This window comes from Hydra vulgaris, chromosome 15 (assembly GCF_038396675.1).
Source record: "Hydra vulgaris chromosome 15, alternate assembly HydraT2T_AEP".
NCBI lineage: Eukaryota > Metazoa > Cnidaria > Hydrozoa > Anthoathecata > Hydridae > Hydra > Hydra vulgaris.
The window spans coordinates 50,059,923-50,073,189 of NC_088934.1; the positions used below are offsets into that span (position 1 = coordinate 50,059,923).

Sequence of the window (13,267 nt, forward strand, 5' to 3'; positions counted from 1 at the left end):
TAAATATTTGCTTTAAATAATTTGCTTTTTGTAGTCTTAAAGACAACAAACAAATTTTAAATTTTTTCAATGCTATTGAAGACGTACCAATATATATATATATATATATATATATATATATATATATATATATATATATATATATATATATATATATATATATATATATATATATATATATATATATAACACAATTGTAACTACAAAAAAAACATCGAAGCAAAACACTAAAGCTGGCTTTCAATAAAATATTGATTCCTTTTTTCTAGTTTACTACAACGCTTTAGTTAAGTTATTTTCGTTTAACTTGTCTTCATTACAAACTATTTTATTATTTTTTGTAAAATTTTTAAGGTTGTTATTATTGATCTAGTAATCAATAATAATAGCTACAGCAATCTCATCTTAAAAATTGAACTAAGGTTCTTATATCTTCTCTTAAAAGTTTCGCATATTCACCTTACCTTTTCATTCACCTATCTGAAAACATTTAGTTAAGTTGCTTTATTGCAGTAACAGCAATTTAGGTGGGTCAAGTATTAGTGCTCATTACATGAACTGCTGGTCATAGCAGTTCTGATAACTATTTTTTTTTTTAGTTTAAAAAATCACAACCAAAAAGTATTACCTATTGTCATAATTTGATTTATAAAATAAAAACTTTTGTTTTTGCTCTCTTTGGTTTCATAGTAGTTAAGAGCATCTCTGTTGTAAGAATTAATGTTCTCTGTTGTAAGAATTAATGTTTCCAAAGGTTCATTTCCACACTTTGTGAAAAATAAGTTTGTAATTTTAATTTATCATGCTAATTTTTGAAATAAAGCGCAAAATCAATTTAAGCAAAGAAAAAAACTTTACTAAAAATTTAATAGTTTTCTAATATATGCATGTTAACAACTTTTACATATAAAATCTGCAAACTCAACTTGATTTACAGATGTTTGGATATAGCATTGCATAAATGAAACTTTTACATTTATATAATTTAAATAAATTATTAAATGGATATGCACTTTACATAAAAAACACTATTTACAAGCACTGCCACCGTTATTTGCAATGTTAAAGATTGCTCTTAAGAGACATTATGTTGAGCACACATTGTTACATCACGCTTGTTAACAACGTTTTTCATTTATATGACCGCAAAACTGCATGCTGAGCAATTTTCTTTACTATAAGCATTTATACTACATAATAGCGTGATGTCTTATTATGCATCTTGACACCTAAACCAAAGATTATGCGTATCTTTGATTAGTGCTTGTTTGAAACTTATCTGGGACATTTAAAATAATATTCAACAAAAAATATTACAAATATACTAAAAATAAATTAAATATTGTACTCACATTAACGATGAATATTTTGCCATTCTCTTGAACATTTGAATCATTCAAGCTTGAATCATTCCAAAAAAATTGTTTCAAATTTAATAGGGATTCAGCTCGCAGAACAATTTTTACATTCTGGAGATAACTATAACACTCCGGATTTGTTGTTATATTTACAAGCAAATATACTTCTTCGCTACTAAATCAAATAAACATAAAATTCTGTCAGTTGTAAATGGTTTATTTTCACAGATGAGTTCACCATTAATAGTAACGAACAGATGTTTACAGATTTTACAAAGTATCTAACAAAATAAGTTAATAATGGCTATTCATCTACAACAACAAACATTATGAAAAACAAAAAGTAAACTACGTTGGGTTTTTTTTAATTGCTTAAAATCAAAAATTCCATAAAATCAATTTTAATAGTTTGGATGGATAAAAGTATAAGTTTTCATATATAAGTAGAATTTATTTGATTGTGAATTAAGGGTATACTAAACACCGAGGTAACTTTGATTTTGGGGAACTTTTATCTCATTCAAGTTTAATTTAAAAAGACAACAAAATCCATAAAAGTAAAAAAAAAAATTATACTTTTAAATGAAAGAAGACAAAATAAAATGGTTTATTATTAAAATAGTTAATTTTTTTGATTTATTTATATTTTGTATATAATCAAAAGTGTTATCTTTGAGCTATTTGCTGTCAGTATTACTACATGTTAATTAATTGTAAATTACCGTTTGTAAACTTTTAACTTTTATAATTTCAATTATTTGGTTTTTGCTAACAATAAGAATAACCTAATTATTAATAACCATTGACGCTAAACCCTATAAAAATTGGCCTGTAAAAATCATGCCTACTATGTACAGCAGGACCCATGAGAACACTTTGGAAGTGTGGTAAAGTTTAGTGGAGCAACTACCCCACATAATATAACTGAGAGGGTTTTGATTTTTACATGGTTGCTGTTTCAAAGACAAAAAAATTTTAATGAAGTTTGAAATCTATTGATAAACATTGAATTAATATAAGATGCCAAAAAATATTTTTTTATAGATATTATTTCTTTAAATGGATCAAGTGATAATTTAAAATTTTTTAAATTTTGTTTTTCGATCTCTAAGTACTTATCTTTTAGCAAAAGTTTAATTTTATTTTTATCACTAAAAACTTGTTGCGCTACTAATGTAATTGTAGTAACTTTACCATAAATTGTCACCAATTTATTAAAACATTAGCGTTAGGTATTGTTGATGTTAGCGCACTTGCCTCAGAAACGTTGAAATATGTAAAAGTATATTAAACTTATTATTAATTATTTATTATTGTATTATTTTCCTTTTTTAAATCAAAAGGCTTACATACATTATAATGTAGACCTTGACTAAAAAAATCCTCACTAATGTTAGACTTTAGGTTATTTAACATACAAAATCTGTTTAATATTTCACTACTTCAGGATAATATCTTTTGTTGATGTCTACAGGTGTGATGGTGTACTGCATTAGTATGTACCGTTTGGTTGTCTCGTATGGTCTCGTTATGTTTTCGTTCACTTTCAAATCGGGTGAATAGAAAGCTAAACACACTCACTCCTTGCGCTTATGGGCTAGCACATCAGAGCCAGACGTAAGACCTACAGAATGGATTTCAATTGATCTAATGCACACATTAGTCACCGTAGGCCACAAGCCATCGCTCTTAGTCACAAGAGCTACTGCCCCGTGCTGGTGTGGAATGATGTGCTATGGAGTGAGATTTTAGATCCGAGCACATAGTCAGCGAGCGCTGATCCGACGTGCATTGTGGAGCTTCCGAATGAATGTGTGCGTGAGTGTTAGCGTAGCCATTAGGTTATTGAGCGCCGTAACCACATCCAGCGAGATAGCCTAATGTCCGTTTTGTCGTTGTAGTGTACATTGGAAGAAGTCGGGGCTCACCAGCCACAAAGAATAAATTTGTTTGTTTATGCGACACAATGGTCGCAAAAAGTGACCAACGGAGCCGTCCAGTCACGTAGATCTGGGAGATGTGAAAATAGAAGTAGATTGTAGATGATGTCATTGGGTGAGAATCATAAATGAATGTAAAGACTATTTTGTAGGAGGAATTAAATTTTAGGACTCAGGGATTAGGTGAACAATAACTCACGCTCTAGTCATACTAAACAAATGATAAAACAATGGTCTATGAGTAAACAACTCAATATCGATCCGCTGGTTCATTAAAGGCAACCATGGCTACAATTATCGCACCATACAAAAACAATAAAATAAGTAGATATCAAAATATAAAGTAAAATGATAAAAAATATAAGTACGAGTAATATAAAAAGAAAATATAGGCTATAACAGAGGCGATATGTTGTTCTTTTAATGATCAATTAATGATCTAGATAACAAACTGAAAACTGATAATCACCTGTGTGAGATAAAGTATATAAATGTCGTTAATGTAACAAATTCATAATATAAAGCGACGTGAAATTTCAAAAACTTTTTTAAACCCTTATTTTTATTTTATTTTGATTTTTTAGATTTACAACACTTTGTGGCTTTGCGCAAAAGTTACATCTATTTTTGGTTAATCACAGGAAAAAAACATGACGCTCCACAAACTATAATGTTCTCATTTTGGATGGAGCCTAAAATTACCTTAAAAATTGGAAAAGATACTGTTTTTTCTTTATTTATATAAAATTTGTTAAATATAAACCTAAACTGTCATATTTCATGCTATTAAAATAATTAAAAGATAAGAACTCAACATTAAGAGTACGATATTGTGTGTTTGTTCTTGTTTTGTACTGCCACTTGAACCTAAATTTATACACAGTATTTCTAGAAATCAGAGTGGAGCAAATAAATTTGTACCGTTTGTTGTGGGCACACACTTTCTTTCAGGTTTCCATTAATCTTCTAGGTAAACTCACCAAAAAAACTCTAGATCTATTCAAAACAAACAGTTCTGACAGAGTAACTAATCTTATAAAAAGATTTAGATGTCTTAGAGGTGAAGCGCACTGGTAGTGACCTTGACCTCTAATCTTCACGTCTAAGAGTATGACTAAACTTAATAGTAAAAATGACACTAACAAACATTATTCACATTGTGAAAAAAGCAGAGCAGACTACCAATCAATTACAACCCAATCAATTAACCCTCATACAACTGGGTTAATAGCCTCATATAACGGAGTTATAATAATTCTGTGTCTTTTGCTGCTAAGGAAGTTAGTCAGAGTATGCCTGAAATATTAAAGCCAATCAAAAAAATTATGTGGATTAAATTAATTACAAAAAAAAAGAAATTTGTATTTTGAATAACAAAAATCATATTAACCTAGCTTAAGAGAACGTTAGTAACATTTTTTAAACGAGCAGTAGGTTAATACCAGAAAAATTAAAAAATTTCATTTTCTAATCATTATAAAAAAAGAGTAGAAGAATCAGTACAAGCCTTTGATACAAATTGTCAAATCAACAAATCATCAAAAATTCAGAATTGAGCCACTAAAACAAATATAATTACAAAACAGCCTTGGTTATACAATGCAACTATTGCAACCTTAGTTATCCAATACAACTATTGCAACCTTGGTTATACAATGCAACTATTGCAGCCTTAGTTATATAACTCAAAAACAGGGGAGTATTTATGAAGACCTTATTAAACAGATGAAAATAAAAAAAGATATAGCAATCTTTCTTTGTGCAACCGACTCTCTCAATAGCTCTGATATAATAGAGCAAGAGAAGGTATAATCATCAACTCAGAAAAAAAAAAAAATAGTCTTTGTTGTTCTCAGTTGCATCAGTTTTTTACAAACCGAAACTTTAGATTAAAAAATGTTATTTCTAAAAATGCTATTGATGAAACAAGCCTAAACAAGTTAGAGGAATTTTTACTTAGTTGGTGTTAAATACCTTATTTATGATATGTGTGCATGTACTCATATAAAGATATGCATATTTCATTATGCAAATTTTAGGAAATTGTTAAATTTTGGGAAGAGAATTTTATGTACACAGTGCAGGCACAGTTTTGTTTACACTGAAGCTATTTTTAATAGAAACAATAATAAAATAAATATCCTGTTCAAGTTTATACCCAAAATATTATAAAACATGTTAAATTTTCAAGTAATTTAGAACCATAACTGTGTAAAATCTCTTGAACATTTATACATTACCTAGAAGAGAAAAGCAGTTTAGGCTTTAAAAAACATGATTATTAAATTAATAGTCAAAACGTAAATAAGTTATTAAAATAAATAAAAAACAAAATTATAAATGTGGAAAAAAAGTTCTTGAAAAAACTAACTTAAAAAATAGTGCTTTATTTTCAATTTGTTTTGTTATATGCAGTTTGCATATTACAAAATGCAAAATTAAAAGTAAAAATTTATAATTTTTAAAATAATAAGTATATTATAGTATAATAAATACTTTATGTATGATATATATATATATATATATATATATATATATATATATATATATATATATATATATATATATATATATATATATATATATATATATATTATAGTATAATAAATACTTATTTAAAATCTATAATTTTTTAATAATTTTTTTAATTTAAAAATATATAATTTTTTAATTAAAAAAAAATTTAAAATTAAAAGTTAAACTTTATAATTTTTTAAATAAGTATTTATTAACTTAACTATTGTAAACACCAATTTTATAAAGTAACAAAAAATTTTCAATGAAGAAAACCATAACCTAAAATAAAAAAAGCATTAAACTGATAAATGAATAAAAATTGCTTTAGAGAACTATATTTAATAGTACTAACAGAAAACTCTAGTTCATCACAAATAATAAAACTGGAAAAAACTTGACAAAAAAGATACTTAAACAAAAACGTCCAGCAGGAGTCCATGTAGGTAAAACATACCTATACTACCTGAAACCTATATCTCCCAAACACAAATCTTAATTAATTTCAATAAGTATACTTATAATAATAAAAAAGCATGATCATTATATATTAACTATATATTAGTTTATATATTAATCATATATTAATAAAAAACATATATTAATCATATATTAATAAAAAAGCATGATCACACTTAAAAAACCACTCTTTTTATCTTAGCGCAAAAAAAACTAAATAATAATTATATTTTATTAAACACATTAACGTGTTAAACTATAAATAACATTAAGTAATAATAGTTCTACTTACATATAACGATTGGTGGACAGTGTTGGTAATAAATCGCAAACTATTAAAAATAATTTTAAGTATTAGTACTATATTTTGATGATTACCATTTTTTTAATTACGACTTTTTGATTCTTGACTAAAAAACTTACTTAGAAACCTAATAATTGTTTTGCTTTTTTTAAGCAATTGTTGCAAATTCTACATATCTCACAACATAGCACATTTGTTATCAGGTACATTTTGAGTTATCTAACAATATACGGTATTTAGTATAAACAAGCTGTTGATTAAGCTAACAATATAGCATTTTATTATACGCATTTTACGTATCTAACAACATACCATATTTATTCTACGCATTTTAAATATCTAACAATATAGCATATTTAGTATAAAGAACATGTTAAGTTGTCTGACAATATTTATATAACAGTTACATATTGATACTACACCATATTACATATAAAATAGATGTATATATATTGAAAATTTAACATGTTAAAGTATAATACGCAAAGCTCTACAAAATAAGGCTATTTACATTACAACCAAATGAAAATAAAGTTCTTTAGATTATAACAAAATGAAAATGAAGTTATTTAGATTACCATATGAAAACGAGGTCATTAAGATTGTAACCAAATAGAAATGAACCCAATTGTAGAGGTAATTTAAATTTGAAAAATAAACTATTAGTAAAATATAGTATAAGTTGAATTTACTACAGTAAAGTAAACTTGCTGAATTTACTACAGTAAAGAAAACGCGCTGAATTTACTACAGTAAAGTAAACTCGCTGAATTTACTACAGTAAAGAAAGCAACAATAAAATGTTTTTTTAAGTATTGTGGTAATTTAAAAGTTCAAGTTTTTTTACTAGCAACTACTTTCTTTTAATTAAAAATTTTTTTTAAATGCAAAATACTTGTGAAGTTTTATGCAGATTATATACAAACATATGTAACGGTATTATACACTTTAGCAAACAAAATAATTTTTAAAGAAGCTAAAATTTCTTAAAACATCAAAAAACAAGGGGAAATTTGTAGCGTATGTGTCATGATTGAGATACTTATGTATTTTAGTTTTACATTTTAAGTTTTTTTTACAACTAAGCTGAGTTTGTGCAAGGAAAATTAATATACAACATGTTTATATATGGAATATAAAATCTAAAGAACTATAAAGTTATTTTGTTCTGCATTTTAAATTGAAAAAAATTAAAAAAAAAGCAAATTTTTTTTTTTTTTTTTGTTATTTAAAATGCGACCTTAACTTTACTATAGGGGTCATCCATAAATTATGTCAGTAAATATGGAGGGGGAGGGAGTGCTGGAAAGTTTGACACTAATTGACAACGGGGAGAAGGGTGTTGAGGCCAAAATGATGTCAATTTAAGTTATTTTTTTAGTTTTAATGAGCAGATTTTAACGGTATTTACATCTACTAAATGGTATAGAAATGATGTTTTGTTTGTGGGGAAATTAATATTAAATGCAGGGAATTTCATATTATATTTTATTGAACTATTTATAATATAATATTATAAATTACTATAATAAGTTTCCCAGAGACATTAAATAACAACTACTAATGTAAAATAAAAATTACTATCATTTTATTAATATATTACCATTTGACTGCGAATCAAATTATGTTAGAAATATTAACTCTTTGTATATAAAATTCACAATCGTTATTCGCTCCCTAGCGGATTATAAAATGAGGTTCAAAGTAAACTCATAAATTTGTCATTTTTTGAAATTTAATTGTCGTTATTTCAAATACGAAACTCTAATTGCTCTCTAGTCGATTGTAAAACGTGATGCAATGCAAACACATAAAGTCTATTGAAAATTTGAAATGCTAATTTCTCCCTAGCGGGTTGAAGAAACTCTTTTAAAAATCTTGCGCTAACGATGAGCAAAATCATCATTCTGATTGTGATGTAAACAATACTAAAAAATCTATACTAAAATATGGATAAAACCGCATTACTTAACTTATTGATGGTCTCGTATGGAAATGCTTCTCTGGATAAAAAAAAGGCTAATATCCAGAAAGAAGTCCATAGTATATGGAATTCATTAATAGAAGAGAAACTGGTGCATAAAGATCTTGAATCAAGAGTAATGTATTTAATCAATTTATTTAATGAAAAGGCAATGAATTTCAAGAGTAAGCAATTATCATTTTGGGCTAATACTCCAAAACAGTCTGCCCCCACGTATACTCCACTTGAGTTTGACAAGAATTCCTCACAGTTTGTTGAGCCCACCAATGAGCGATTTGTTATTAATGATCAACAAAGTGCATTAACTTTGAGTTTGTTGACCATGAAAAATCAAAAAAATGCAAGAAAAGTGGCTCAATATCGACTTAATTCTGAGATTGCAGCTTTAAATAGTGAAGTTGCTGGACTGAAGACTAGAAAGAGAAGTGGATTCATTGCTGAAGCTGAAGAAGATTATTTGAAAAAGAAAAAGAAGAAACTAGCTCATCTATGTAAAGAACTGGCCAAAAAAAAGTATGCTCAAAAAGTAAAGCTCAACAGAAGAAAACTAGAGAACTAAAAAAAGCTAGAATGGAGGAAATCTGCTTGGAGCATCCAGAAGTCAAAAAAAACCTAAAAATCAGAAAGAAACCTGATTGACTGTCATTAGAAGTAGACCAACCTCTTCTTTTGAAGACGATTATGGATATTGCTCTCCATGGTTCGTCTGGTGATGAAAGACGTCAGTCAAAGGTTCTTCGGGTAACCATAGCTTAGCTACGTTTGTTAATATTGTATTTGTTAGAACTTTACTCTTAATTAGTACTTGCACTATTGTAAATATTCTTGAAATGTTAACAACTATTTTCAAGATTTGATCTGAATATAATTTACGAAATAAATTCTGTTTTCTGTAAAAAGTTAATTATATCCAAATATATTTCTTTACTATTTAGAGCATTAAAACTCTCGACGAATTGACATTCGAGATGAACAAAATTGGATTTGCAATCAGCAAGAGCATCCTCTATACTCGTCTACTTCCAAGAAGTTATGGAACAATAGAAGGCAAAAGGCACGTCAAAACAGTTCCTGTTAGATTAATCAGTCCTCAGAATGAATCTCATTTAAAACATGTTGACGGACTCTTTTGCAGTTCAACTATAAAATATATGGAAGAAGTTTGTTCTATTTTAGGGCCAGATAAAGTGTGTTTCATTAGCCAAGACGACAAGGCTAGAGTGCCAATTGGAATCACAGCAGCCAAAAAAATAGGCGCCATTGTTGATGCATTTAGAGTACCGGGTAACTCTCCCGGACCACAACTGGGTCATGGCTGCTAAACACAAGCTTATACCATCTGTGTATGCTGGAATTACAATCAAAAAAGATGGTCTTGGAAAAACAGATACTGTTACTTATTCTAGACCTACCTACATTGTTGTTCGTTTAGGAAAACACACATCCTCGACCGCCTTCTCTCATGGATTAGACTTTCAGCGGCTCTTGGATATCAAAGAATTCTACTCTATTACCAGAGATCCTCAAACCAATACGGTTAAGCCTATTGTTGTGTTTAGCGTCGATGGAGGACCCGATGAAAATCCCAGTTACCAGAAAGTAATTGAAATCAGAATTCACCATTTCTTGAAGAAAAACCTTGACGCTCTTTTCATCATGACGAACGCTCCAGGCCGCAGTGCATTCAACAGAGCTGAGCAACAAATGGCACCTCTAAGTAAAGAATTATCTGGGGCGATTCTTCCGCACGAACATTACGGAACTCATCTAAAATTTTCAAGGTAATTACATTGACAAAAGTTAATTTGTAAAAATATTAATATAATTTTTAACCTATAATAACCAACATATCTTTTTAAATCAGACGGGACATTCGATGAAAATTTAGAAAAACAGAACTTTGGTTTTGCTGGACAGGCTTTGGCTGATATTTGGTCTGATCTACAAATTGTCGGTTATTCAACCATTGCAGAGCATATTGATCCAGATAAATCAGAGCTAGAGTCAAGGAGCCTTTTATTACAAGATCAACGTTGGATTGCCGATCATTTTCATACAAGTCAATATTTTACTCAAATTGAGAAATGTGAAAATCGTTCTTGTTGTCGGACTATTAGAAGCTCTTACTTTACTCTAATTAGAGCAAGATTTCTTCCGCCACCTGTCCCTGTCAACCAAACAAGAGACGGGCTCAAAGCAGTAGATGTCTCAGAAGGAGCAAAAGAATTGTTTCCATCATCCGTCTTTATGCTCATAGCATCAAACATTAAAGGTATTTTTTCTGGTACTGCCAAAGGATTTCCAATTTTGCCGTATGATGCATTTTGTCCATTAATTCTAGCCTAGCTGATAGAATCTGTAAAAAGTGCAATACCTACTTTGCCTCTCAAGCTATGTTGAAAACGCACACTTCTATCCATTCTTCTGCTATAACACTCCCTCTAATTTAAAGGGTCCAACTTGTTTGTATTGCTGCCAAGCGTCAGACAGAATTTTTTGCAGTTATCGCCTTGCAGAAGAGTTTGGAAACTGCTGAATGGTTAGATGAAAATTAAGTTGACGCAACAAATTTGATTGTACCTCAAGAATAGGATATCCTTTTAGAGCGCGGAGAGCATTCACTACCTATTATTTCAATCGATGATCACTTCAACAACCCATGGGAAGATTATATTACTATTATAAGATATGTAATACTATTTGCTTAGTTGATTATTTAATGAGATATCGATTATTATATAATATAATTTGATGAGATCTACTATTATATAAATTTATAATTTATTCAGAAAAAAAATCAATGGTTTTTAAGCATTTTTATTGTTTTTTGACTGACATCATATATAACAGGAGGTTGGCCAAAAATTGACAGTTTGACAAAGGGGAGAGGGGGAGTCAAAAAATTGAGAAAAAACACTGACATCATTTATGGATGACCCCATAAAACAGGATTTAAACAGGTTTAAAAAGTATGCTTTTAATAAAATCATATTTGAAAATTCTAATCTTATATTTAAATTAAACAATTTTATTAAATTTATTATTTCTGAAAATAATCAAAAGTTAAAACTATTTAGTATTGATATAATAAGGAAATTTAGAGTTTTACAGCTATTTTACCGCGCCCCCGTTAAACATTTTAAACCGAGTGCGCAACAACAAAATTTAGATAACCATCAAAATAGTATACTCCATTATTTTTTGGCTTAACTTTTAGATTAGGGATCGTCCATAAATTACACAAGGCTAAATTTCACTAATGAATAAAACAAAAAAGATAAAAATTTTCCTTCGCAGAGTAATATTTTAAATAAAAAATAAAAATAGTAAAAATCAAAATTAAGTTTAATAAAAATTGCCACCTAAAAGAACTTTAAGATACACCATACAATGTTACGTGATCTACATTTTGATTTTGTTACGGTATGGTTTGGTTCATAAAAGATTGTATTTTGATAACCATTAGATGCCAAGGCATAATCATAAAACGTAAGTGTATATATTTAATCAGTCACAAAAGTTACAAATAAATATTTTTAACTAAATAAAATATTTTTATTTAGTTAAAAATATTTATTTGTAAAACTTTCTTAGTTTTACAAATAAATATTTTTAACTAAATAAAAATATTTATTTGTAAAACTAAAAAAGTTTAATTTTGGAATTTATAAAATGTCACAAAAGTTTTTTTACACTAAACAAAACTTGTAAAAAAAACAAGAATATGAAAAATTATAAAATCTTTAGTATTTTGTTGAGCATCCTTTGGCATTTACACAAGCTTTTAATCTTCTGTTCATCGATGACACTAATTTTTCGGTATAAGCAGACTGAATTTTATTCCATTCTTCTAGTAAGATATTTTTAGCATATTAACATTTGTTATTCTATGTGTCCTGACTTGTCTGTCTAAATAATCACACACATTCTCTATTGGGTTAAAGTCTGGTGATTGGGGAGGAGAATGCAGTTGTTTTAGAACATTGTAGAGCAACCATGATTTTACTACATAAGCAGTGTGTTTTGGATCTTGATCCTGTTGAAAAATTATTTCCTAACTTTAATTTAGCAACATCTGATTTCAAATTATTTTTTATAATGTCCAAATATACCCAGCGATCCATTTTAGGCTGAATAAATTCCAAAGTCCAGCTGTAGCCATCAATCCCCAAACCATCACACTTCCATGGAGTGATGGTTTGGGGTCACATCACACTTCCATAGAGTGATGGAAGTCCATGTTTCACTGTCAGAATTAATTTTTTTTCTTCTAGTTCTGTATTTTTTTTTCTCCATATTTTTCCACAGCTATCAGGTCCGAAAATGTTAAATATACTCTCGTCAGTAAATAAAACTTTGTTCCAAAATTGTTTATCTTCCTTTTCATACTTTTTAGTGAACTCCAGTTTTTTATTGTCTATTTTCTATACTTATAAAAGGTTTCTCTTGAGGTACTCTTCCATTTAATCTGGATTTTCTAAGTACTCATCTAATATTTTTTGAATGAACTATCTTTCCAATTTCAAGTTCAACATCTACTGCTAATGTTGGTGCACTAATACATGGATTTGAATTGACTTTTTTAATTATACTCCTTCTGTGTCGTCAATTTAAATTTTTTGGTCAGCCACTACTTTGTAACGTATAAACAGAACCAGTCATTTCAATTTTTTTAGCAATACTTTGAACAGTGTCATGTGTTTTACCA

General features: G+C 28.3%; 1 protein-coding gene across 2 annotated transcripts in view; it reads right to left on the reverse strand.

Moving 5' to 3' along the window:
• The window catches only part of LOC136091330 (uncharacterized), a 70,794-nt gene that overhangs the window by 8,422 nt on the left and 49,105 nt on the right, over positions 1 to 13,267 (reverse strand). For both annotated transcript variants that reach the window (XM_065818759.1, XM_065818760.1), the window contains exons 4-5: positions 6,564 to 6,603; positions 1,353 to 1,533 (exon numbers count right to left, since the gene is read on the reverse strand). In XM_065818759.1, the coding sequence (XP_065674831.1) occupies positions 1,353 to 1,533; positions 6,564 to 6,603 (221 nt within the window). The remainder of the gene's footprint in view (positions 1 to 1,352; positions 1,534 to 6,563; positions 6,604 to 13,267) is intronic.